The sequence below is a fragment of the Hipposideros armiger genome, unplaced genomic scaffold (assembly GCF_001890085.2).
Source record: "Hipposideros armiger isolate ML-2016 unplaced genomic scaffold, ASM189008v1 scaffold_245, whole genome shotgun sequence".
NCBI lineage: Eukaryota > Metazoa > Chordata > Mammalia > Chiroptera > Hipposideridae > Hipposideros > Hipposideros armiger.
The window spans coordinates 949,235-972,728 of NW_017731595.1; the positions used below are offsets into that span (position 1 = coordinate 949,235).

The following is a 23,494-nucleotide window of genomic DNA, read 5'->3' on the forward strand; positions in this document are numbered from 1 at the left end:
CAATTCAGTGGTCTTTACAGTGCTTCTTTCCAGACTTAAAGATTTGTTCTTTTATTTAGAAAACATGTATTATTGAGCAGCTACTACATGCCAGGAAGTGGGAAAACTCAGCCATATTCCAGCGGAGGGAGACAGACAGTAAAGGTTCAACAAACAAGGCAAATGCAGGTAGCGGTAAATGCAATGAGGGAAATAAACATGGTGATGGGACAAAGTGATTGTGAATTGGAAGTGGGGATAGACTTCACCTCTTTAAACCGGGTGGTCAGAAAAGACCTCTCTGACGAGGTAACATCTGAGCTGTGTCTGAAAGCTGAGAAACCAACTCTATAAGGTAAAATATAATCAGACCTCTTTATTCCTCATGATCTCTTCAGCAAATAGAGCACAATTTCTAGTCATTTAAAAGCAGCAAAGTCTGCACCTTTAACTCCAAGGCTCCTAACAGGTTTTATCAGCCAGATCATCTATAGAAAGAACCAAAGAAGGTGTGGCACAGCATGATTTGCCATTAGTGTTTTTGTCAGGACCATGAGATTATCAAGGCACAATAGGGCTTTCTTCAGGAAGGTAACATTTACAAAGAGCAGCTGTTTTACCCATCCATCTCCTATTCCCCCTGTGAAGCTGACATGAAATGTATATTTTGTAGATCCTTGATCTGCTCAAGAAATTGCCCCTCCTGATCCAAATACAAGTGACCACTTCTTCAGGCAATTTTTTTCTTAGAGGGGGGAGATCAGAATGTCTCCACTGTCCCATTTGTCTCTACAGTGCACTTCATTTCTGTCAGCCAGTCCTCTTCTATCACCTCGCATCTCCTCAGGGGAAGGGCCATGTTCCATTCAGCTTTTTCACCAATGCCTATCACATGTGTGGTAGAAATTTGTGGTAGCTTTTCTCCAAGATGGCTGCCATTAGATTCATTCCTCCCTGTATACACAGCCCATTCTGTCCCATGGAGAGGTAAAGTCTGTTCCTCTCCCGCCTTGAACTGGGCGGGCCTATGATTCCTTTAAACAATGGATTTGGGCAGAGTGACTTCTAAGGCTGAGTCATAAGAAGTCTTGCAGTTTCCACTTGGTTATCTTGAAGAGGGAAGCCTCCTAGTCTCCCTGAGAGAAGCCAACTGCCATGTTTAAAAAAAAGTCCAACTCAACCACCCTAAGGCCGCCATGCTGTGAGGAAACACAAGCTATCTCTGTGAAAAGAACACATGAAGAGATTCTCAACCAGCCCAGGCACCAGAAATGTGAGTGAAGAAGCCTTCAGGTGACATCAGCCTTTGCTGCCATTCGATGATAGCTGTAGGAGGGAACCCAAGCGACAACCACCCAGCTGAGCCCATCAATCCGCAGAACTCTGGGACGAGTAAAACTTTGTTGTTTTTAAGCCACTGAATTTTGGGGTAGTTTGTTATGTAACAATCGATAACCAGAACAGAACTTAATAAATATTTGTTAAACAGAACATACAGTTCTACCAGCCCACCCTCAGAGACAGTACAGCTAAGCCCTGTGTCTCAGCCAGGTTACATATTTACAAATACTCCTTGCAAGAGGATGACCTCAATTGAGTATTTATGTTCACGATGAAAATTTCACTCTCTTGAGTGCGGAATTTTCCTGCAAGAACATTAGGAATCTTCAAAGACTGCTTTGCTAAATGGTATCTATGTCCTGAATAGGCTTCTACACATTAGGATGTGTGCCTCCTGCGTAGCTGATACCCCTTATTTTTGCTTGCAGCACTGCTCTGCATATTATTTCATTTATTTTTATGTGATGATGGCCCATCTTGCTCTGAAAAAGAATTTGAGGAGCCCTGTTATGTTAATAATAGCATAGTATTAATAATACATCATAAGGGAGTAAAATGATATGTTGTCATAAAAGCTAGAAGTATTCATTTATCTGGAATGGGTAAGTAACTTATTCCTCAAAAGGAGGCGCTTCATCATCATTTTCTACCCCAAGACCAGGACTCAGGTCATAAATAGAGACGGGTGGTTTGACCTGGGTTTCAAATCTCTATTTGTGCTGAGAAAATAAGAGTCATTGGCAAACAGGAACTTCTGTAAAAGCCATGCGGATTTTCTAGTTCTAAAGCCACTCTTCAAAACTGTTTCCAAAAGCATTTAAATGATATAATTTTCTAGTTTTCTCCAATCCACTCAATTCTCTGATGGTACAGAAGTGCCCCATTTAATCACCAACAATTTGTGTGTGTTGACAGTGATGATGAAAAGTAGAATGTGGAATAAGAGGCTTCTGAAGCCAAACAAGGGAAAGAAGTGTCTCTCCACCAAGGGTACCTCACTTCTACACCTCCCAGAGGCAATGAGACATTTGGTTTGGAGTAAGCCCCCTACCAGCAACATCGTTGTCTGCTGACATTGTGTTATTAATCTGCTCCCTTTGTTCACATGCGAAGGCATGGCGTTGGGTGGATTTTCCACCCAAGTATAAAATGTAAGCATCAGAACTAGGACAAGCCGGCCCTGCTTTTCTCCTGGCAGAGCTACTGCCTGATTTCACACATTCTCTCGGTTGGGATAGCCTCGGAAAAGAAGCATAGGATCAGACAGGATGAGTGATTTGGCCATGTGTGCACTGTCTGGACAGGTCATAAGACACATGCAATCAAGTCAGGAAGACTTCTGTCACCCAAAATGATTATAACTACATCAGAAGAAGGCAGGGTAGTTTAGTGGTTATGCACATGGAGATGGAAATCAGATAGCCTGAGTTCAATGCTTGTCTCTGATGCTTTTTAATTACGTGACTCTGGGAGTGTTACTTCGCCTCTCTAAGGCTCAGCAGCATTTATGCCCTTACCAAATGATATAAAGGTAATCTATATAGGCACTTGGCATATAATTAGCAACCACATAAGTGGTTACTATATCCATCCATCATTTCTACCACCACTACCCTCACCATCTTGTCCCTGATTGTCCCAGGAAAAGGGAGAGCCCGTAGTAATGTCCTGAGGCTCAGGGATCTTTAATCACTATTGCTCTCTCCTTTTTTCACATCTTTAGGGGTGTCACGGGTGGTGATTTTAATGCCCCACTAACCCATATATTGAATGGAAATGAACATCAGTATTAACCCACTGACATTTCAAAGGACACCGAATACCATTTAAATACAATTAGATTTTAGATCTATCAGTGTTCAATAGGAAGATGTTTGGGTTCAAACAGGCCAAAAGTGTGTGTGTGTGTGTGTGTGTGTGTGCGTGTGTGTGTGTGTGTGTGTGTGTGTGACTCCCTACCTTTTTTTAACGTGTGTCCATGTTCCTTTTATCAGTTACTCTTCATAGCAGAGTTGTAATGTAGATAAGGCAGGTGAGATGAGCCTCATTTTCAGGGTGAGAGTAATTATAAAGACCACCAAGGAGGTCTGAAGGATTCAAGAAGCACCAATGCCCCAAGGAGGAACTGATGTGCCTTTTCCCTTATCTCAGTCCATGTGAAAAAGAAAGAGAAGAAAGCTGTACACGTGATTATTCCATCAATTCCATCTGCATCCAGACAGCCAACAGAACAGGAGCCTTCCATGAGCTGGCCACGCCAACAGTTGCCCCAAAAGATCACCATTGGTTGTGAAAACACGACAAAAACCAGACTTCTTTCCCGTCTACTCACTGCGCCCAAAACAAACAATTAAAAAAGTAAAATAAAATAAACAGAAGAACCTGCTGGACAATTCAAAAAAGGTCAATACTGCCAGAGTTTGTTACGTAATATATTTAACAGCTTTCCCCGGCAACCATGGCTCCTACCGCCCTGGGAGGGCATGGGCTGCTCCTGTCGATCTTCATGCCCTGGCAACAAGAGAGTAAAAGCATCATTCTTTGCTTTTCTTCCTGCTAAAAATTAGATGTGAGCAGTAACAGGGGAGCTGTGGGAAGAAACATGGTAACTGGTTTCCGCTGAGCTGGATGTGGTTACGGCTAATCCAGCGGTTCTCCAAGTGTGGTCCCAGGCGAGCCGCATCAGCACGCTCCGGGAACCCGTTAGAAATGAGGATGCCTAGGCTCCGCCCCTAACCTACTGAGTCAGGAACCCCCAGGGTGGAGCCCAGCAAGCCGGGATTCTGACGCACAATGAAGCTGAGCACCAAGGTGACAGTCTTGTCACTGGCCGTGCCCTCACCTCTTTGCAAGTGAGGGATTCAGCCTTGCTCAACTCGCTCACAGCCCCAGTCCTTCCTGCCCATCTCTGCCCACCCCCACCCCCTGCACCTTCCACCCCTGGGTGCTTGTTCCTGTCTGTTCACTGTGGCTCTAGGCAAAGGTGTCCACCATCAGGCAGGGCCTTTGTCTCCAATCTCTTTGATCACAGTCACAACTTCCTGGAAGACAGTGGGAGAGGCTGGCATGGGGAGTAGGGAGAGGAGCAGAACATATGTGCCCTACTGGGAAAATGTGCAAGGCGTCAAGGCCCCCGAGCGGGCAGAGATGAGACTCCTGGCAGATTGCTGTGTGGAGTCTGAGCCTCCAAGATCCCAGTCGTGGCCTCAGACGATTGTTCTTAACCTCCCTGAGCCCTTGTTTGCTCTCATCTGCCAATCAGGGAGTGTGTGAGAGCCTAAGGGGCTGGCTGGCTGGCAAGCCACAGATAAATGGCTGTTACTGTTATCACAGTGACAAAAAACGGCAATGGAGAGGCCTGTTCCTGGCAGGAAGCACTGGTGACAACAGGAGATATATGAGAGGCCACACCATGGTGGTCACTGAATGCCTGGCTAAGGAGCTAGACAGCTTCAGCCGCCATTGAGAGCCAAATATCAGCACAGCCACCTGGGGGCTTGCTAAAATGCTGATTCTGCACCATTCGATGGGGGGGGGGGGCGGATAGGGGGAGGCTGAGAGTGTGCATTACTAATAAGCCTCCAGGTGGCATCTGGGCTGGGCTGTCACACCACCCTTTGAGTAGCAGGGCCATGCATTGTTCTTAGGCTAGTGAACGGCAGACAAGTGCCCTCAGGACATTAAATTCTAGTAAAAACCCCCCACTCTGCCTGAGGTTTGCTAAGTTTGCACAGCTCAATTCCTGTAGGCAGCCTCGAGATGGTCCCCCTCAGCCGGCTGAGACCTCCAACTGGAGTCTGTAGGGCAGACAGGGCATCAAGCCCCAGCAGCAGGATCAGAAGCAAGAATGAATCCACAAGGTGCTGTTTGCCAGGGCTCCCCCTCCACACTCTCCCTCAATGCCCACACTGTGCCCACCTCACACACAAAGACAGGCATCAGAATGTGCAGTGCCCTGAAAGTGGCCTAGGTTTTATGTCACCTGGTGTAAATATATATACCCTTTGTGCATTCAGAAACAAACCCCAGATTCCTCGTGTTTCTCCCTTCCTCTCTCTCTCTCTCTCTCTCTCTCTTTCTCCCCTCCCCCCTCTCTTCTTTTCTTTTCTTTCTTTCTTCCCTTCCTCCCTCCCTCCCTCCTTTCCTCCCTTCCTTTCTTCCCCCCCAATCCTGTGACTATTATCACTGGGGGCCTGTTACAACAATAGCTAAGACATATATCTTTGCTCAGAGAACTAAACGATGTGAAAACTGTAGTTTGTTAATAAACTATGTGAAAAACTGGAAACTGTACAGGCTGACAGCCCAGAAGAGACCTTCTGCCACGTGAGAACTAGAATAAGTAAAGATCCCTTAAACTTCTTCATTTAAATACTTTTTGTTTCTCCTCCTTAGCCAGAAGATATTGGACAAGCACCAATAGTAAATGCCCCAGAAGGTGGAAAGGTTGACTTGGAAGCCTTCAGCCATTTTACAAAAATCATCACACCAGCAATTACCAGAGTGGTGGATTTTGCCAAAAAGTTACCTATGTTTTGTGAGGTGAGGAAATTATTTTTCCTACTGCATTACTTTTCATTATAGTTCCATCAATTTCCAGGAATACTGAATATTATATATAATTTAATATTAACTGGTAGGGACTTAGTCCTATGAAAGCAATGTCAGTACAGAATGAAAATGCACTTTGTTTCATTTTATTTCCCCACCTCTTCTATTCAGTTATCATTCATTAGCTTATCCACATGAGGTCAACGAAGGTCCTATTCATCCATCGACTCCAGGCATAGGGGAATATGACAGCAATCCTTGCGTTAATCAGCACCTGCGATGTCCTGGTTACCATGCTCAAGTTTGCCCACATTAAAGGAAATCCTTATAACAGATTACAGGGTAGCTTAAATGAACCCCATTTTACAGATGTGGGACGTTGAGGTCCGTGTGATTAACTTATCCAAACATGGGGTTGTGGTTTGAGTCTAAGTCTATATTCTTTCAACTACATACCCCAGCAAGATGGTTGTGTGGTCGTTTCTTGGTCGAATAAGTTAAATGACCCTCACAGAGTGAGGATCATAATATCTCCTTAAATCTTCCTCTTTTCTTGTAAGTTCACCCCTTCTTGCCCCATCTTCAGGGCACCCTGAAGAGCTCACCCACCAGAGGTCATAGCCTTTCCCTGTGGGACACTTCATCCCTAACTTGAGCGGTCCTACCATGTGGTAGCTGAGAGCATGAGCTCTGCAGTCAGTTGCATGTGCAAGAATCTTAAATATGTTATTAAATGTCTTCAAACCTTGGTTATCTCATCTTTAAAATAGGAATCATAAGAGGATCTACCTTGTAGAGCTGTTGGGAGATTTACATGTTATAGTAAGTGCTTGGATCAGTCTTGGGTTGGGTCATAAGTACTCCATAAATTATAGCTGTTAATACCGCTATTTTATCCATTACATTACCATCCTGCCTCTACCTTCCTTTTTTTATTTATTTGGGATTGATTGTGTTTACTGGAGTATTGTTCCCTTTGAAAAACTCCAGTAGGTGCCAATCTGTTGCTCTTCACATCTCCAAGAGGACCCAGAAAGATACCAGATAGAGAGGACCACGCACTGCTGTGAACCTCTTACCTGAGCTACCCGAGTGATAAGTGAATCTAGTCTCACCCAGAAAGAAGCTGGGTTTCCTCACAGAAATGATTCTGTCCTCCCTGGCGTCCTGCTCATTTGTGTCTTTGGCTTTGTAATACAGAGAGCCCAGCTGGAGTCTGAGCGACTTCAGACATCATGGGGACACTTCTGGTTGCCTCTTTCTGAGCCTCCACAAAAGCCATACCCAAAAGAACACAGCAGTGGGCTTCAGGGTGCAGGTATCTGACCCCCAGACCCAGCTGGGGGAGAGTGTGCCTCCCTCTTGCACCCCAGCTTCACTGTGGTAGAGGCTGAGGTACCCGATGTGCCTGCCAGCTAGCAGCCCACAGTAGGAACCACTCGTATCCCACTCCCAGAGGAGCCAGGGAATCCTAGAGAAGGAATCTGACTTGTATCTGTATTTGGTGTGGAGCATTCCATGTATCTGACCATCTTTTTTTTTAATATTTATTAAAGTTTTAGAGGATATTACAAAAATCATACATATTCATTGGTGATTTATACAGCATAATAAAGGTAATGATTCATGATAACATCACCAAGAGATAAACTGCTGCCACTGGGAGCCTATTTTAGACTTTTTTCCAATAAATGTGTGTATGTGCACACTCACATATAAAAACACATACACATACAAAGGTCAGACAATTAAGTTCACAAACTCACCCTAGAAAAAGTGCTACATACCTCATTGCTGAATATCTTTATGGTCACCTTCGAAGTACTCCCCTTGGGAAGCTATGCACCAATACCAGCACCTAGCCCACCCTTCAAAGCAATTTGGAAATCTTTTTTTCTGGAATGGCCATCAAAATGTCTTCCTTTCAATATTTCCTTTATCTTCGGGTAGAGAAAGAAGTCACTGGGGGCCAGATCAGGTGAGTAGGGAGGGTGTTCCATTACAGTTATTTGTTTACTGGCTAAAAACTCCCTCACAGACAGTGCCGTGTGAGCTGGTGCATTGTCATGATGCAAGAGCCATGCATTGTTGGCGAAAAGTTGAGGTTGTTTAACTTTGTCACGCAGCCTTTTCAGCACTTCCAAATAGTAAACTTGGTTAACTGTTTGTCCAGTTGGTACAAATTCATAATGAATAATCCCTCTGATATCAAAAAAAGGTTAGTTGCAATAAGTTTGCGAACCTGTCAGAACTCATATATATGAAATATATTAATGTAATTTATACTATAATATACGTTCTATTTATGAAACCACTTTTTATTAAGGAGTAAGAAGCACATATCATAAGGGTACAACTCAGTTAATTTTCACAGGCTTAACACACCCATACAACCAGCTCCAAGATAAAGAAACAGAATGTTACCAGCTCCCTGTTGTGCCTAACGTTTTACACCCAACTGTAAAATATTATCATTTAAGTATTCTTTCACAAATAATTTGTAGTGACCACATAGCATTCCAAAGAATAGATCTACCATAATTTAGGTTATCTGCTTTCACTGGATCTTTAGTTCATTTCCAGTTCACTAATATAAATACTCTGCAATGAATATTCTGGAGACCAGGCCCTGCTCACAGTACTGTCTCCTCAGGGCAAACCCAAAAGTGGAATTTAAGGACCAAGGCATACACACCTTTTAAGGCGTTCAACACGTGTTTGTGCTTGCTTGCCCTCACTCTAGGCGTCATCTTTCCCCCTTCTCTTTGGGTCAAGCTTGTTTTCCTGGACCTTTCTTGGACCCCTCTCTCTGGGCTGTGTCTCTCGTCGCCCAGTCCTTGGTGTCTGAAGAGAAATTTGATTGATTTTGCCACTTGAGCTGTCCGTCACATGTTCCCCCTTCGAATACCCACCGAAACTATATTTTAGAAAATGAAAAGCTCATGTAAGCCAACCACTGCAGAGATATTTCAGTCAAAGAAAGAAAGAAACAAAGCCATCTCCACCACCAGTAACAAACACACTGTACACTTATGTCCATGACAAGGGTGAGGGGTCATCATGGGACTTTTCAAGTTTCCCTCAGATGTTTAAGCCTGCTTCAAAGTTCTGATTCCATTTCTCTTTCAAGCCTGATATTTTGCAGTCTCCAAATTACAAAAAAAGGGGGGGGCCACTTGTACAGCAGAGATGAGTATGTTTCTGGTGTTTGTGGCCTCCTGAGGATATCTAGACTTTAGACTTTGTCTTTGGAACCCTGAAGAGGGTTAACGACTATGTAAGCTGAGTGGGCTGGAGGTCCCAGGTGGTCTCAAGAGATAGAGGTTTCTCCCCAGAGGCAGTTTGATGCATCTGCTGCTGAAATTGCACTCATGGTAATTTTCTGCTAAGATCCATGCTAACCCACCAAGCAAGGACACCCTGGTCCTCAAAAGATCTAAAATCATTTCTGGCAGAGCTGCCAAAAACACACATAAGAACCACTTCTAGAGTACAGGGCACTGTCATCTTTTCCAATCAAACTGAGTGATACGCTTCTATGGAGACAGGAAGAGCCTGTGGGAGGATCCCTGTCTGTCTGCCTGTCTTTGGTGGAATATTCTCCCAATGAAAGTATTTTGGCAAGTGACTAACAGATTATGTGCCCATAGGCTGAAACAAATCTCACCAGCATCCTGCAAACCCCTCTTAAAGGAAAAGTCACCTGTCCTAGTTTTTAAACCTTTGGTGATCCTTGACAAATACTTATTAAAGTTTTATTTACATTTGAACTAATCAACAGTAAGTTAAAAAAGAAAGCTTCTATTTCATCTATAATCAGACTTGGCTACAAATCTGGGGCTTGCCCAAGTTTGTATACTTTGTGACAGATTTTTTTTAAATGAATGGTTTTCTCTGAGTAGTAATTTCTCTTTGCTGTTCTATGCCAGTGGTTCTCAAGAGAGGTATCCCTGAACCAGCAGCATGAGCATCACCTGGGAACTTCGAGAAATGCAGAAACTCAGCAATGTGTGGTTAACAAGTCCTCCCGTGACCCCGATAGGGCTGAAGCCATCGCTGCCCTAGGCGTTAAAGCCAGCCTCCACCCACTTCAGCCAGTTCTCCATCTTACCTGTGGAGGATCTGTCCATGTTCAGGTTTCCTATTTCCAGGGACCCAAGGATATACTTGAGGAGTACCAATTAGTACCTAATAAAAGCAAATCAAAGTCATTTTTTTTAATGCATGGAAGATGAGAATTCACATGTATGGATTCCAGAAACAAGCACAAGATGACTGTTATTCTGTAGAAAAAGCTAAGCAATTTGAAATTAAATGGTAAGGTGGCTAGGTAGAGTTAGTAAAAAATAGGAAAGACCCAATTTATTTTTTTTTAAGATTTTATTGGGGAATCGGGGGAAGGGAACAGACAAGTTGCTGTTGTTTTGTTCTTCAGTCTAGTTGTGGAGGATGTAGCTTCACTGGCCCAAGTTGGCACCATCATTGCGCTCTTCCTGGGAGAGGCAGATCAGTCGCCGGCTTCTGGACGGCCACTCACAGCGGCTGCTGGCTACACACAGAAGCTTATGGCAGCCCACTGCAGCAGGGGACTGAAGCCCACGCCGTCGCTGGCGACCCACAGCAGCCCAGCTCCAGGTTGAGCTGTTGTTCAGCATCTTAGCTGTAGGGGGCAGTGTCACTGGCCCTCATATGTGGGATCCGAACCGGGGCCCTCTGGCATCCCAAGCCAGTTCTTAACCAACACGCCACTCGGCCGGCCCAAGACCCAGTATTTTAAACGTGGTAAAGCAGTATTACTTTTAGTTTTATATAATAACCTAAAGTGAACTGGTCGAGTATTGCCAAGAGTATTTCCCAAAAAGAGTTTGTACATCCTTAATGAAGAGAAAGAAATTATGTGCAACTTACATATTCATTGTTTATGGAAACTTAGTCCCATTCAAAGTACTTCAAAGAGTGTGTTCTCTTCTATCCTTGGCATTGGACTCTGACAGGTCTAGCTGCAAATCCTAGCCTCACCTACAAAATATTCATGTGACCCCCTAGCTGTTACTCAACCTGACAGTGCCTGGATTTCCACATCTGAAAATGAAATTAGAATTAGAACATTAACCTCACTGTATTGCTGTGAAAATTAAATAAGGTGAGGCACGTAAACCTTGGCGCAATGCCCAATTCATCAGAAACACCCAGTAACTAATAGCCTTTCAAACTATTGTGCTAATGGCATTTAATTAAACACTTTCCCCATTCATACAACTCTGATTTTTTTTATTATTTTGCTTAGCAAAATTTTTTAAGTTTGTTATTAATGTTATCACATTATCACAAATCCTAATTAATAGGGCAACCAAATGTGCTTTAAATGAGATTGGCAGAAAGATCCAGTGTGTGTAGTAACTCTGGTGTGTGAGGTACTAAGAAGAACAAAACTCTAGGAGCCAGAAGTCTGAATACTGGCCTCATCTCTGCCCCCAACTCACTGGGTGACCTTAGGCAATGCTTTTATATCTCTGGGCCTCATGGGTAATATGCATTTGTAAGCGTCCCTCTAGTTCTATGTCTTTTAAGAGACTCAGGGAGCACACTTGCTTCAAAACACAAAGAGAAGCACAGTTGCCAGCTAAACAGTGGCGTTATCTGTTGATTACTGGAGTTATTAGACAAAAGTATTGGCAAATTTAACATAAACCCTCCTCTCAAGCAATTATCAGTTGGGCTATAATACAAACCCCCAGAATAAGGGGCGGTTGCATTTTCACATGTGACTATAGTACCAGTTGGACATCTTTATCTGTTACCAAAAAAATGCAAACTACTGAAATTAAATCAGGTGAAGATTAGGACCAACTTGGAGTATGAAAAATGGTAGAGCAAAGTCTGCAACCAAGTAGGAAAGGAAAAGCCAGAGTGTAGGCTCAGAGTACAGGACTCACGTCCTTCACAGAATGGTGCCCTTAAGAGACTGCCTGTTGTTCCTGACTGACGTTTGTCCACTTGTTCTTTGCTGATGTGGGCTCATTCTTTTCAGCTGCCATGTGAAGACCAGATAATCCTCCTCAAAGGCTGCTGCATGGAGATCATGTCCCTTCGCGCTGCTGTGCGCTATGACCCAGAAAGTGAGACTTTAACCCTAAATGGGGAAATGGCAGTGACACGGGGCCAGCTGAAAAACGGGGGCCTTGGGGTGGTGTCAGACGCCATCTTTGACCTGGGCATGTCGCTGTCTTCTTTCAACCTGGATGACACTGAAGTAGCTCTCCTTCAGGCTGTCCTGCTGATGTCTTCAGGTGAGTGTGTACAAGCTCATTACTGAGCATCAAAAGAGCTTTTGCTGGTCTGGTGGGAATTCAAATCACTTGAGTTTTTAACCCCTTTTTAGCTTTAGAATCAGAGCTCACTCTCCAGGGAACAATTGCAGGTTTGCCAATGTACTGGGAACTAAAGGAGGGTGTCAGGTATCTGATGCCTTTTGCAGGCTTCCAGCATAGTGGGAATGAACCAAAAGAGCCATTTACAAGACTCTATCAAATGGTCCACCTTCAGTGGACTCTACTCAGCCTGCCTCACAGTAGTTCCCTGCCCCTGCCCCATTCTGGTTTTGTGTACACGGTATGGGAATTCATGACCGCGCCATTCTGCGTTAAGTTCTGGGTGAGGAAACCATGAGCTAGAGCTAGAGTTTGTCCATAGCTTAGCTACAACTTAAGTTTCAGTTATTTATTGCTATATATATCACACCACCCAAAACTTAGTGACTTAAAACATCCAAGATGGCTGGGGTTGAGGCTGAGACATCAAACACAGCTCCAGGACGATATCCATGCAGTCTCTCCCCTGGCAGGGTAGTTGGACTTCTTGCATGGCTGGTGGATTCCACAAAGGAGAGTTCCAAGGATACCAAAGCAGAAGTTACAGATGTCTTAAGGCCCAGTCTTAAGTCATATAGCGTCACTTCTGACACAGTCTTTCCAAACAGGTCCCAGCACCAGCCCAGATTCAAGATTCCACCTTCCGATGGGGAGGAATGACAAAGAATTTGCAGCCATCTTTAATTTGCAGCATTGGCTTATTATCAAGACTTTTATTTCCCATTGATGAAGAGTAGATAATAACCCTGACACTTTTTTCTTCAGAGATCATGTCATAATAAATAAGAAATGCAAAATACATCAGACTCTTTAAGCAAAAGTAGTCTTTAAATAGAAGGTGGTTTCAGAGCCATCATCAGCATTTTCAGAGTTCCCTAAGTTTAGCTGTGCCTCAGCAATTGTCATTCTGCACTACAGCTTTCTTCTTAATTTGTCCATCTCTCCCTCTGAACTATTTACCTTTTAAGACCAGAGATATGTCTAATTGTGCACCCAGCACCTAGGCCAGTGTTCTGTAGACTTTGAGAAGTTAACCGCCATGTTCCCCACCTTCTGATGTTCACACCCTTATACCAATCCCCACATTGAGTATGTGCAGAACCTGTGACTTGCTTCTTCAATAGAATATGGCAAATTTGATGCCACTCTCATGTGATTACATTACATTATGTTAGATAAGGTTCTCTCTTGCTAGCAGACTTGCTCTAGAGACAGACTCTCCTTGTCGGTGGCCATGTTGGGAAATCTCACATGACAGGGAGCTGCAGGCAGCCCCTAGGAGCTGAGGACAGTCTCCAGTCTAACGGCCAGCAAGAAACTGGGGCCCCAGTCCTTCAGTAGAAATAAAACTTGTAGCGTTTTCTAAGAACTCCCGACGTGACTTTGAGTGAACCCCCTTGCTTCTCTGGGCTTCAGTGTCCTTTAAAATAAAGAAATTGAACTAAATAAGTGCAAATTATATTTCTGGAGGTGGGATTCAAGGTAACTTTTTAGCTGAGATTTTAGTGGTACAAAGAAAGTTTTAAATAACATGGATTCATATAGCGAGGAAGCTATTTCTTTTACAAGTTTTGTGCTGGCTATAGCTCCTTCTAAACAAGGCGTGAAGAGAGAATCAGTTTGATGCTAGTCTGCCCTTAACACCGCTCTAATACTTGCTAATCTTCCTTTTTGGGACAGTTTCAGCAGGAGCTTTTAGCTAAAATGTAATAAAGTTTTTTGCCATGCATCCATTTTTATGGTTATCATCCATTTCTGGCAAATGGGATTTTTATTTAGTGAATAATATGAAATTTCCTCTGTAGTGAGTCAAATGGATTTTTATTTAGTGAGTAATATAAAATTTCCTCTGTTGAGAGTCAATTTAACAGATTAAGTAAATAATCTCAGGAAGGTAGATAAAGCGAGTATGTGGGGATGGCAAAAATTGTGAATGTGACTCCAAACTCTGTCAAACACGTAACTGAATGATTCCTCCCAATTCGGCCTGCTTGACAGCCATGTAACATACTAACTTTTAAAAATCTTCTCCACCTGAATGATCTGGTGGATCATTAACACTTTGCATTAATACTGCCAGGACCAGAAAAATATTACCAAACGCTTTACATTTGGCAAAGCACAGCTACGTATCAGTGCTCCAAGGCTCCAATTTCTTCTGGGCATTGTCTTCTAAGCCCCATTGTTGTGTTTGCATTTCAGTTACACAAAATCTTAGGTCTCTTCTTCAAAGAGTGTTTCCCCGAAAATAAAACCGGGTCTTATATAAATTTTTGCTCCAAAAGATGCATTTTATTCATTTATTCATGTACATTTATTCAAATACAGTCATGTCTGGCTGTCAGTCTTAACTGGGGCTTATTTGGGGGTAGGACTTATGTTACGAGCACCCTGAAAATCATGCTAGGGCTCATTTTCCAGTTAGGTCTTATTTTCTGGGAAACACGGTACTGCTAAGTTCCTTGGTCCTACAGTAATGCACACAGAGCTAAAATGGAAATGATCTGAAAGACATATCTGAAAAATTTTGTCGTTAGGGAGTTAAAAACGTCTTTGACCTTTAAAAATGTTTCACTTTTCGTAAACATGTTTAGTACAACTTGAGTGTTATCAAAATGTACTTTCATTTTCTCTATATCTTTTATATTACCACTTATCTTTATCTCTCATCAAAGAACAGAGTTTTGCTGCCACAAAACCCAGATTACTTTTTCCCTTAAAGGAATACTTCCAGAGCAATATTATGTTGATTTCCTATCTGGATCAAAAATTAAAAGCTCCTACAGAGAATTCTCCTGGTACACTCAAAGGAAGAGAGAAGACAGGGAGAGGGAGAGAGAAGGAATGAGTAGATCCACAGAATAGCATCACCAAATATGAAGGAAAACACAAAATAAAAATGCACAAATTGCAATTTGAGCTGAAGAGAGGATTCCAAAATCCAATATATTTTTAGACTCAGAAAAATTGAGAAATTAGCCCTGACCTTTCCTTTCAGATTAAGCAGAACGTTATTTAGATTTTTACTAATACAGATACTTCCAACACTGACACTTGGAGTGTGAATTTATTTGATCAGAGCTACAAAGAGCAAGTTGAGGAGACCTGGGTTCCCTGGAGTGCTATGAGGAATTTATCCAGGTTTATAAATTACTTTTGTAACCCAAACGTTTGCAGCCTGGATATTCCACAGTCATCTAGCCTTCTTGTGACATCCCTGTATCATTTTTGGAAACTGCCTTCAGTCCCCCCACACACACAGAGTGGGAAGACCAGTGGTCCTCTCAAGAATTGGGAAGATGTCCCGGGCCTTATATGACCATGGTCTCCTCTCACTCCAACTTCCCACTGTGACTCTTCTCTGTGCACAGTGACTTTAGCATGGATCACAGCTCTATTTCTTTCGTTTTGATTCCCCACAGCACCACCTACACGAGGCTGCTACAGGTAGCAATTCTACTAAAGTATATAACAGTAGGGAAGGAGTGGTTCATGACAGCCTGGCAAACAACTAAGATGGGATATTGTGCTTCGTCTTCACAGGAAATCCTTGTTGTCCAACATTCTTCCTTTGACATCCAGGCATCCTGTGATGTTCCCAATTTCTTTTCACATCTCCCCCTTTCTGAGCATGTCCATGCTTGTCCTCCCCTTTCTCCCAAGGGGCCAGTGAAAACTCAAAATCGTTCCTTCATTATACAGAGTATTTCAGCTCTTTCAGTGAGGCTTCTCCTTCTGGACCTTACGAGGAAGGTATTGCCATTCACACCCATGGAGGTGATTGTCTAAACCAGACATGTATACCTGAACAGAGCATTGGCTCCATTCTTATCAATTATGCCACGCCCTGGGATGTGGCCCTGAATGCCTCTGAATTCATGTGGCATCCATGCTCATTCCTAGCAGTTGAAAAGTCCTCATATCCGCCCACGTGCACACTAAAGGGCTTCCACCTCTGAAGTAACATCCATCTTCTTTCTTTTCCTCAGATCGCCCAGGGCTCGCCTGCGTTGAGAGAATAGAAAAATATCAAGATAGTTTCCTGCTGGCCTTTGAACACTATATCAATTACCGAAAACACCACGTGACACACTTTTGGCCAAAACTCCTGATGAAGGTGACAGACCTGAGGATGATTGGAGCCTGTCATGCCAGCCGCTTCCTGCACATGAAGGTGGAATGCCCCACGGAACTCTTCCCCCCATTGTTCTTGGAAGTGTTTGAGGATTAGACTGACTGACTTCATTCTCATAATTCCTACAGCACTACTGGGTGTCATTTCATTCCATTGCCTAGCTCCTTTTTGTTTGTTCCTTTGTTTCTTTGTGTTGGGAGGGATTGTTTGGGGGTAAAGGGAGGTAGTCCTTGGCATAGACATGGATGAAATTTCCCCTTGAATGCGGGTACTTGTAACTATTGCATTTTGTTCTCCAGTCCTTTGATGTGAATGCTTTGAAGGTTTTACAGCTATGGAGGTGGGATGGGGACTATCATTCATTCACCAGCACCAAGCCATCACCAGCTCCCATCTGTCCCTGGTCAGAGACTCGAGCAAGCACAATGGCACAGCAGAAGACTAAAGAATCCTCAAAACCAAGATAACACGGTCATCTTGAGCCAGTCCTCATTTTTGCAGGGCTCAGGTTAGCAGGGCACAGACCATCTTTGGTTAGATGTGGCTTTCAGCTTTCTAAGGAAAGGTCTGAACAGATTTTTATTTATTCTAAAGCATGCTGTTTTCAGCACTCTTCAATTCTGTCCTAGCAGCATAACTTGGAATGTACAGGAATACTTGTTCCCAAGGAAATCAGCTATCCTTTTACTGTAATTTTTATAATTTTATGATTTAATTCAAGTTCTACAAGGGTGTCACTCAAAGATGTGCAGGTATTTGACTGAGGCCAACAAGGAACCGGTTGAGGCCAACCGTGAGCCCAAAGAAATTAGAAATCTTCATCAATGTCAGTGACTCAAAAGTTTCCAAAAATTCACATAGCATTACCTCATAGTAGGAAGGCTTCTTTACAGTTTAGGCTCGGAGAAAATTACCACATAAATTAAAACTATTTACAGAATGTTGTCACTTTTCAATGACATCTGATCCATCATCTCCCAAACTCCCGAAGTTATTTATCCTGATTGCATCTTTGCTGAGCTGACAGCAGATTTCCCTATGGATTAAATCTTCTCATCACGGAGAGATAACAAGCTGAAATTTGAGTCTTGTTCCCGAGGAACTCTAAGAAGAGATTATTAGTGCGGTTACCTTCTAAGTTGAAGAGAGCACAGTGACAGTGACCTGAGAGCCCCTTTCATGTACTGATGATGTGGGGATGCTTTCTTCCAGTCTTGCATCCTCGAGCTCTTTGCTCTGCTCACAAATGTTTCCTAGACCCCTTTTCCCTCTGACTCTAGGCTTGACTATCACTAAACAAAGACTGGTCCAGCCTCTGATCCTCTCTCCCTCGTGTAGCATTGCCCTCACAAATAGTCAACAGAAAACGCCTGCAGACCATGTACATGAACCCTCAGTCACCTTTCTGGCCCAACCCACCTCCCCAATGACAAACACTGGTGTTGCTTGTACCCAGAAAACAAATGATGATGCCTCATGGCTTCAATGTCAGAAAATGGGCAAAGAATGTACCCATGCAATTGAATGTATCTCATTCTTCACTGGCATAGTAGATATATACTATTCCTTTGCCTGCCTTGTACTGCCTTATCCTGGAAATACTGGGGAAAATAAGCCATATCAGTGAGATTTACCTAAAAACAAAAGAATGAAAGTCACTGTGAAAACCAAGTGGGCTAATTTTTTTAACTGGCCCAAAAGTCAGAGTGCCTGAGTTCTAGTTTGTGCTCTGTGAACTGGTAGATTTGTGACCTTGGGTCTTGGTTTTCACACCTTGGGTCTTGGTGAATGAGTCATGAGCTCCAAAATTCTTCCCATGCTTATTATTTTACTAATTTCAGAGCCAGGGAGGGAGGGGAGGTTCTGTTTCTTTTTATTGTTTCTTTCATATTCAAATTTCTAGCTTTATTAGACAAAAATTGTGACCCTCTTAATAGTTACGGAAAGTATAGTTGGTATGGATTCAAACTAAGAATTTGACACGCTACTCATCAACTATTTAGAGAAAGACAGAATGGCCTCGGAAAAAGGAGAGGAACAGCATTGAAAACCCCAAGTGTGACTGAAAATAATCTGAGGGGAAAAGTATATGTTTAATGCACTAAAGCAATTATAGTGGCTTCCGGGGAAAAGGAAACAAGAACATCACTATGGAACTTGCTACCCATAGGAAAGAAGTAGGCGAAGAGATTAAAATTTAAACATGAAGTTCCTGGGCAGATCGCTGTTTTTTACTTTAACTACTATCTATTTTGTTTGGGGGGAGTTGGGGTTTTTTTTATTTGGTTTTTGTTTTTTTGGTGGGGTTTTTTTTTTTTTTTTTTTTTGGTTCTCTCTCTAGGCAGCCTCTAGCCAGTCTCCTTGAGTCCTTGTTTTGTTAACATCTCAGCTCCCCCTGTTGGCTCTCGTTGGAGAACTACTGTTTGAAACAACCACTTAGTCACCTTCTAGCTCCAGGGTAATTCTGAGAAGCTTTACGGGTGTGGGGCAAGTTTCCCCTCAGAAGGAAATGGGCAGGAAGCAAGCAAGCAGGGTACTAGAAGGAAGCAGACTCCTTGGGCATCAAACTTTCCCCAGAAGGTCTCCTCAATTTGTTTGACAGAGGTTCCCCAGTATCTTAGACACATCCAGATTCAAATATAAGTGCAGAGCCTGATGTAGAGTGAATTCAGAATGCTTTTGGGATTAGCCATGATTGGGCATTGGCCAAACGGTACAGTATATCTACAGTAATCCAGCCAGCTCCAAGTAAATTTATGTCTGATCTTCAGCTTCTTAAACGACTGCTTTAAGCAGGCAAACCACTGATCTAAAAATTTTGTTGAAGGCTGAATACCTTATGCTGAGGAGGACAAGCCTTAAAGTACTTCAGGTTGAAAGAAAAAGCTATAAGGACTCAAAGGATCATGACCCTGGTGGTCAACGTGACTCATTTCTTCTGTAACTGATCAAAGTATTAACACTTAGTGCATCTCAAGACTCCATCTCATAAAACTTGATTAGGAGGGATTTGCTCTGGATTTTTTTTTTTAACATTTTTTTCTTATATTGTCCGGACTGTCAAATCAAGTATGGACCTAATTGAAACCCCTAACAGTGGGGAGACATCCCAGTAGAGGAGAACACGCCTGTACAACTGGGATTCTTATCTATAAATCACTTAACTTTTAGGGATGAGTGGTGTGTGTGTGTGTGTGTGTGTGTGTGTGTGTGTGTGTGCGCGCGCGCGCGCGCGTGCGCCCACCCGTAACCCTCAAGTGTACTTTGCTCTTCAATTTAGACATGCAGTATTTCCAGAAATAGTGAGAAAAGTAAGATCTTTTCTTCTTTATGATTCTGCTCAAAACACCATGTGCCACCTCAGAGCTTTTTCTAGTCAAATGAGCTTCTGTCCTCAATGATGCGCTTTTTGCCGTGTTGATGCCTCAGCCCAGTGATGTCCCCTCACCTGTGCCTGAGTGATACCTCTTCCACCTGCAGCACTGTCATCAGGGTGGACCACCAGGCTCGGCTCTGCTCCAGCATCGCCATTCTTGTGGCTCTTCCGTGAACAGGTGTGCAAGCCTTGGCCCCTCCTCAACACTAAGCACCCCCCAGACTCAGCCTCCATGGAACTGCTGAGCACCCTCAAAGCATGTCATTGTCAGTGATACATTTTTATTCTATGGAACTCTAACCTATTCGTGTCATATTGACCTTTTGCTGCATGAGTCATAAATTATGAAATCAGTCTTATGGTTTTTGAAATGTAGCCAGCATTTGTAAGGCTAAACCTTTTTCATAAATGGAATTTAAGTGAATAACCAAGCCACAGTTCCTCTCCAAAAGCAGAGTGCTTACAGACATTTGCATCTCTTTGCCCTTTCCAACGGCGATGGCATCAGGTTCTAAAATAAGCTCGTAATTTTTCCTGTTATTTTAATAATATGGAAATAGTAGCATAGTGTTTCTTTTGATAGTGATAGACTTTAATCCATATTTAAATTTTATAGAGAAGAAATTTTATTGTACTGTGATGTAGATATTTATTATCCAGGTAAGGATTTGCCCGGTGTGTATTTTTTACAATTGAAACATTTTACTTTAATCTTTAAAAAAAAAATACATTAAAAACATACACAAAAAAAGAAAAAAAACAGACTAAGGGAAAAAAGGTTTGGCCTTATCACAGAATTTTTACTGTGTTGTATAAATGTTTGCAAATGCAAAAAGTGTGCATTTCTAGTGTGTTTCCACATTAATTAATGCCACCTTCAAGAGCAATATCATGCAGGTAAAACACTGCTTGTGGCTTTCTGTTGCAGTTAAAGCTGACCCACCTTTTGCACAAGACAATCAAATATCAATCTGTCCTTCTCAGGATACAGATAATACTCAAGTAAGTTAAGGAGCACAATGTAAGACAAAAGAAAACTCTTTATTTAATTACACATGTATTATTGATAGAAAAGATACCAGGGCATGAATGAGCTGACATGACCCCGCTGTTCTTTTGGTTTTCCTAATTAATTTGGCATTTTCATTTGATTATAGAGCCAAATTAGATCTGTATGTTTTCTTCACAGGAAACACTTTCCCCGCCCCCCACAATGTTTTCATGCCCTGAGAATCATGAAAATACTACCGAATAGGAAAAGATTTACAGTCATCAGAAGACCTGTGTTTTGCAAACAGTGTTGTGATATTGCTAGATTGGTAATATTTTTTTTCAGCCTAAAACTCTGTTGAAATCTGTGATCAAAATGTTTTAAACTATCCAAAAAGAAAATTTGTATATTTGGGAAAAATGGATTTTTACATAGCTTTTGTATGCAGATATTAAATTGTAATTATAAATATAGTGGGCATAGATAAACTCATAAGCTTCAATTCTAAAAAAGGAAAAAAAAAAAGAAAGAAAAAGCTTATAACGGATATACTTTCCTGTCTCTTTCTTTAAATATTATTATTTTCTAAATAGGCACAGGATTGCCTGCTCTTCTTATCTCAGCTGCTTCCAAAGAGAGGGAAACAGGGATGTAAGGGAGGTTTTTGTGTGTGTGTGTTTTTCATAAACATCTAGTGGAATAAGCAAATTTTCTTGGGAGAAGGGCATGGGGGGAGGGGGAAGAGAGAAATAAAAGGCTAATGGGGGTTTACCTTTTTGGAAGGGGCCACAGAGGTAGAGTGAGGGGGGACGAGTTCAGTTGTTGAGCTTAAAGATTATATTCATCTTCTTATCTCAAAATGTTTCAGAATATTATTAATGGAATTTTACTAATATCAGTTATCCACATACATCTCAATCCCCGGTGCCCTGAACACATTTTAGTACTCTTTCTACAAAATGATAAGTCAAACTGGCTTAAGCATAAAGGGAATTTATTGACTGTAATATCTGGAAAGTCCAAGGGTAAGGTAGCTTCAGGCATGACTGTTCACTCAGTATTGCTAGGAGGTGCCTCTTTTTATCTTTCTTTGTAGATTTTCCTCTGTAGAAATTTCCTTCATGTAGACTTCATGCTCATATAGCCTTTTACCTATGGTGGCCCTCCATAGCTCTTAAGATTAGCATTACAGCTCAAAGACAATGGAAAGAAAATTTCTTTTCCCCAACAGTTCTAGTGAGAATCAGGGGCCTAATCTTCGTTGGCCCAAATTGAGTCATGTGCCCATTCCTGAGCCAATCACTGGGCTGAGGAGGACAGCTATCCTAATTAGCTCTGAAATTCATCCTCTGAAATCCTGGAACTGGGTGGAAAAAGAGGGATAATCAGCCCCATCTAAACTAAAGACTAAGAGTTGGGGCACAAACGAGCCTTCAAAGAAAATTCTAAGTCTTGCTACTATAAGAAGTGGGGAGGAACAACAAGCAAGCAAAAACAACATATGTTCACGCCAAAAGTTAAATCTGAAAGCACATCCATTTTCAGTACAGCAACGGAGTCTCCTTTACACAGGAAGCTCAGCACGATTTATTTGGCCAGGACACAAATCAAATAAACACTTTCCAGAGCGAGTGTCTGATTACATCCTACCTGGCTCATGAAAGAGGCCAGTCCAGGTAAGATGGAGCAAACCTTTATTTCCTTGGACTAGATCAGTTACAAGCACTATTTTCTGAGTCCTCCCATCCCTGTTCAAAAGACTATAACTTTTATATTTATCTCTTTTCTACATTATGTACCTCTCAACTCTACCCTAATGAATACATGTCCCTCCCCCAAGAAATTACTGTATTCATTTTCTACTGGAGAGCTTTTTACCTATGTATTCCAGCTAGGTATAGTTCTTAACCCCTTTACACAGGCAAAGCCAATCCTAAAACTAATGTGATATCTCAGCGTTTGATTTGGGTCTTGGAGCTGGTGTCATGTCACAAACCTGAACAATTCTAATAATCTAGAATGAAGAAGAGAGAGGACAAAGTTAGTTGACTTCTCCACCTCTAGATGACACCTCACCTTGGTTTCATATTTAGCTACTCAAGGCACTTAAGCTCTATAAATAAGTGCAATTGTCATTAGGTTCAAATACACAAGTTCTGACACATTCAATATTGTTCAAATCAAATAAAAACTACTACTACAGAAATGAAGAGTGTTACAGATACCCTTAGAGTGTATATCTTTAGGATTCATGGGCTACTTGACAAAAATGTTCCGTGTTATACTCTGAAAGATAGAACCCATTTACACCATATACTGATGAGGTCGTAAATGAAGTCTGTATCAGTAAAATGCTATTGCCGGCATGTTATATTAAAATGAGAAGAGAGCTGTCTTAGCCTGGGTTTCCCCAAAAGCAGAGCTTATATGCAACAGTTTTATTAGTGATAGTAGCCCCCAAGGAAACAAGAGTGGAGGAGAAAGAGAATGAGGCAGAAGAGGAAAGAGAGTAAACACAAGGATGCATTGCTGACCTGGCCACACTGAACACAACCGAGTACTCAGTTGTACACGACCATCTTTTAAAAAGCCAGATGGGGGGGGCCGGCCGAGTGGCGCAATGGTTAAAAACTGGCTTGGGACGCCAGAGGGCTGCGGTTCAGATCCCACATATGAGGGCCAGTGACACTGCCCTCTACAGCTAAGATGCTGAACAACAGCTCAACCTGGAGCTGGGCTGCCGTGAGTCG

At 42.4% G+C, this 23,494-nt stretch overlaps 1 protein-coding gene across 13 annotated transcripts in view; it reads left to right on the forward strand.

The window, feature by feature from the left end:
- The window catches only part of THRB (thyroid hormone receptor beta), a 355,917-nt gene extending 335,404 nt beyond the window's left edge, over positions 1-20,513 (forward strand). For all 13 annotated transcript variants that reach the window (XM_019655737.1, XM_019655727.1, XM_019655729.1 and 10 more), the window contains 3 exons: positions 5,716-5,862; positions 11,903-12,161; positions 16,232-20,513. In XM_019655737.1, coding sequence (XP_019511282.1) covers positions 5,716-5,862; positions 11,903-12,161; positions 16,232-16,473 — 648 coding nt within the window. In that variant the 3' untranslated portion in view covers positions 16,474-20,513. The remainder of the gene's footprint in view (positions 1-5,715; positions 5,863-11,902; positions 12,162-16,231) is intronic.
- The last annotated feature ends 2,981 nt before the right edge of the window (positions 20,514-23,494 follow it).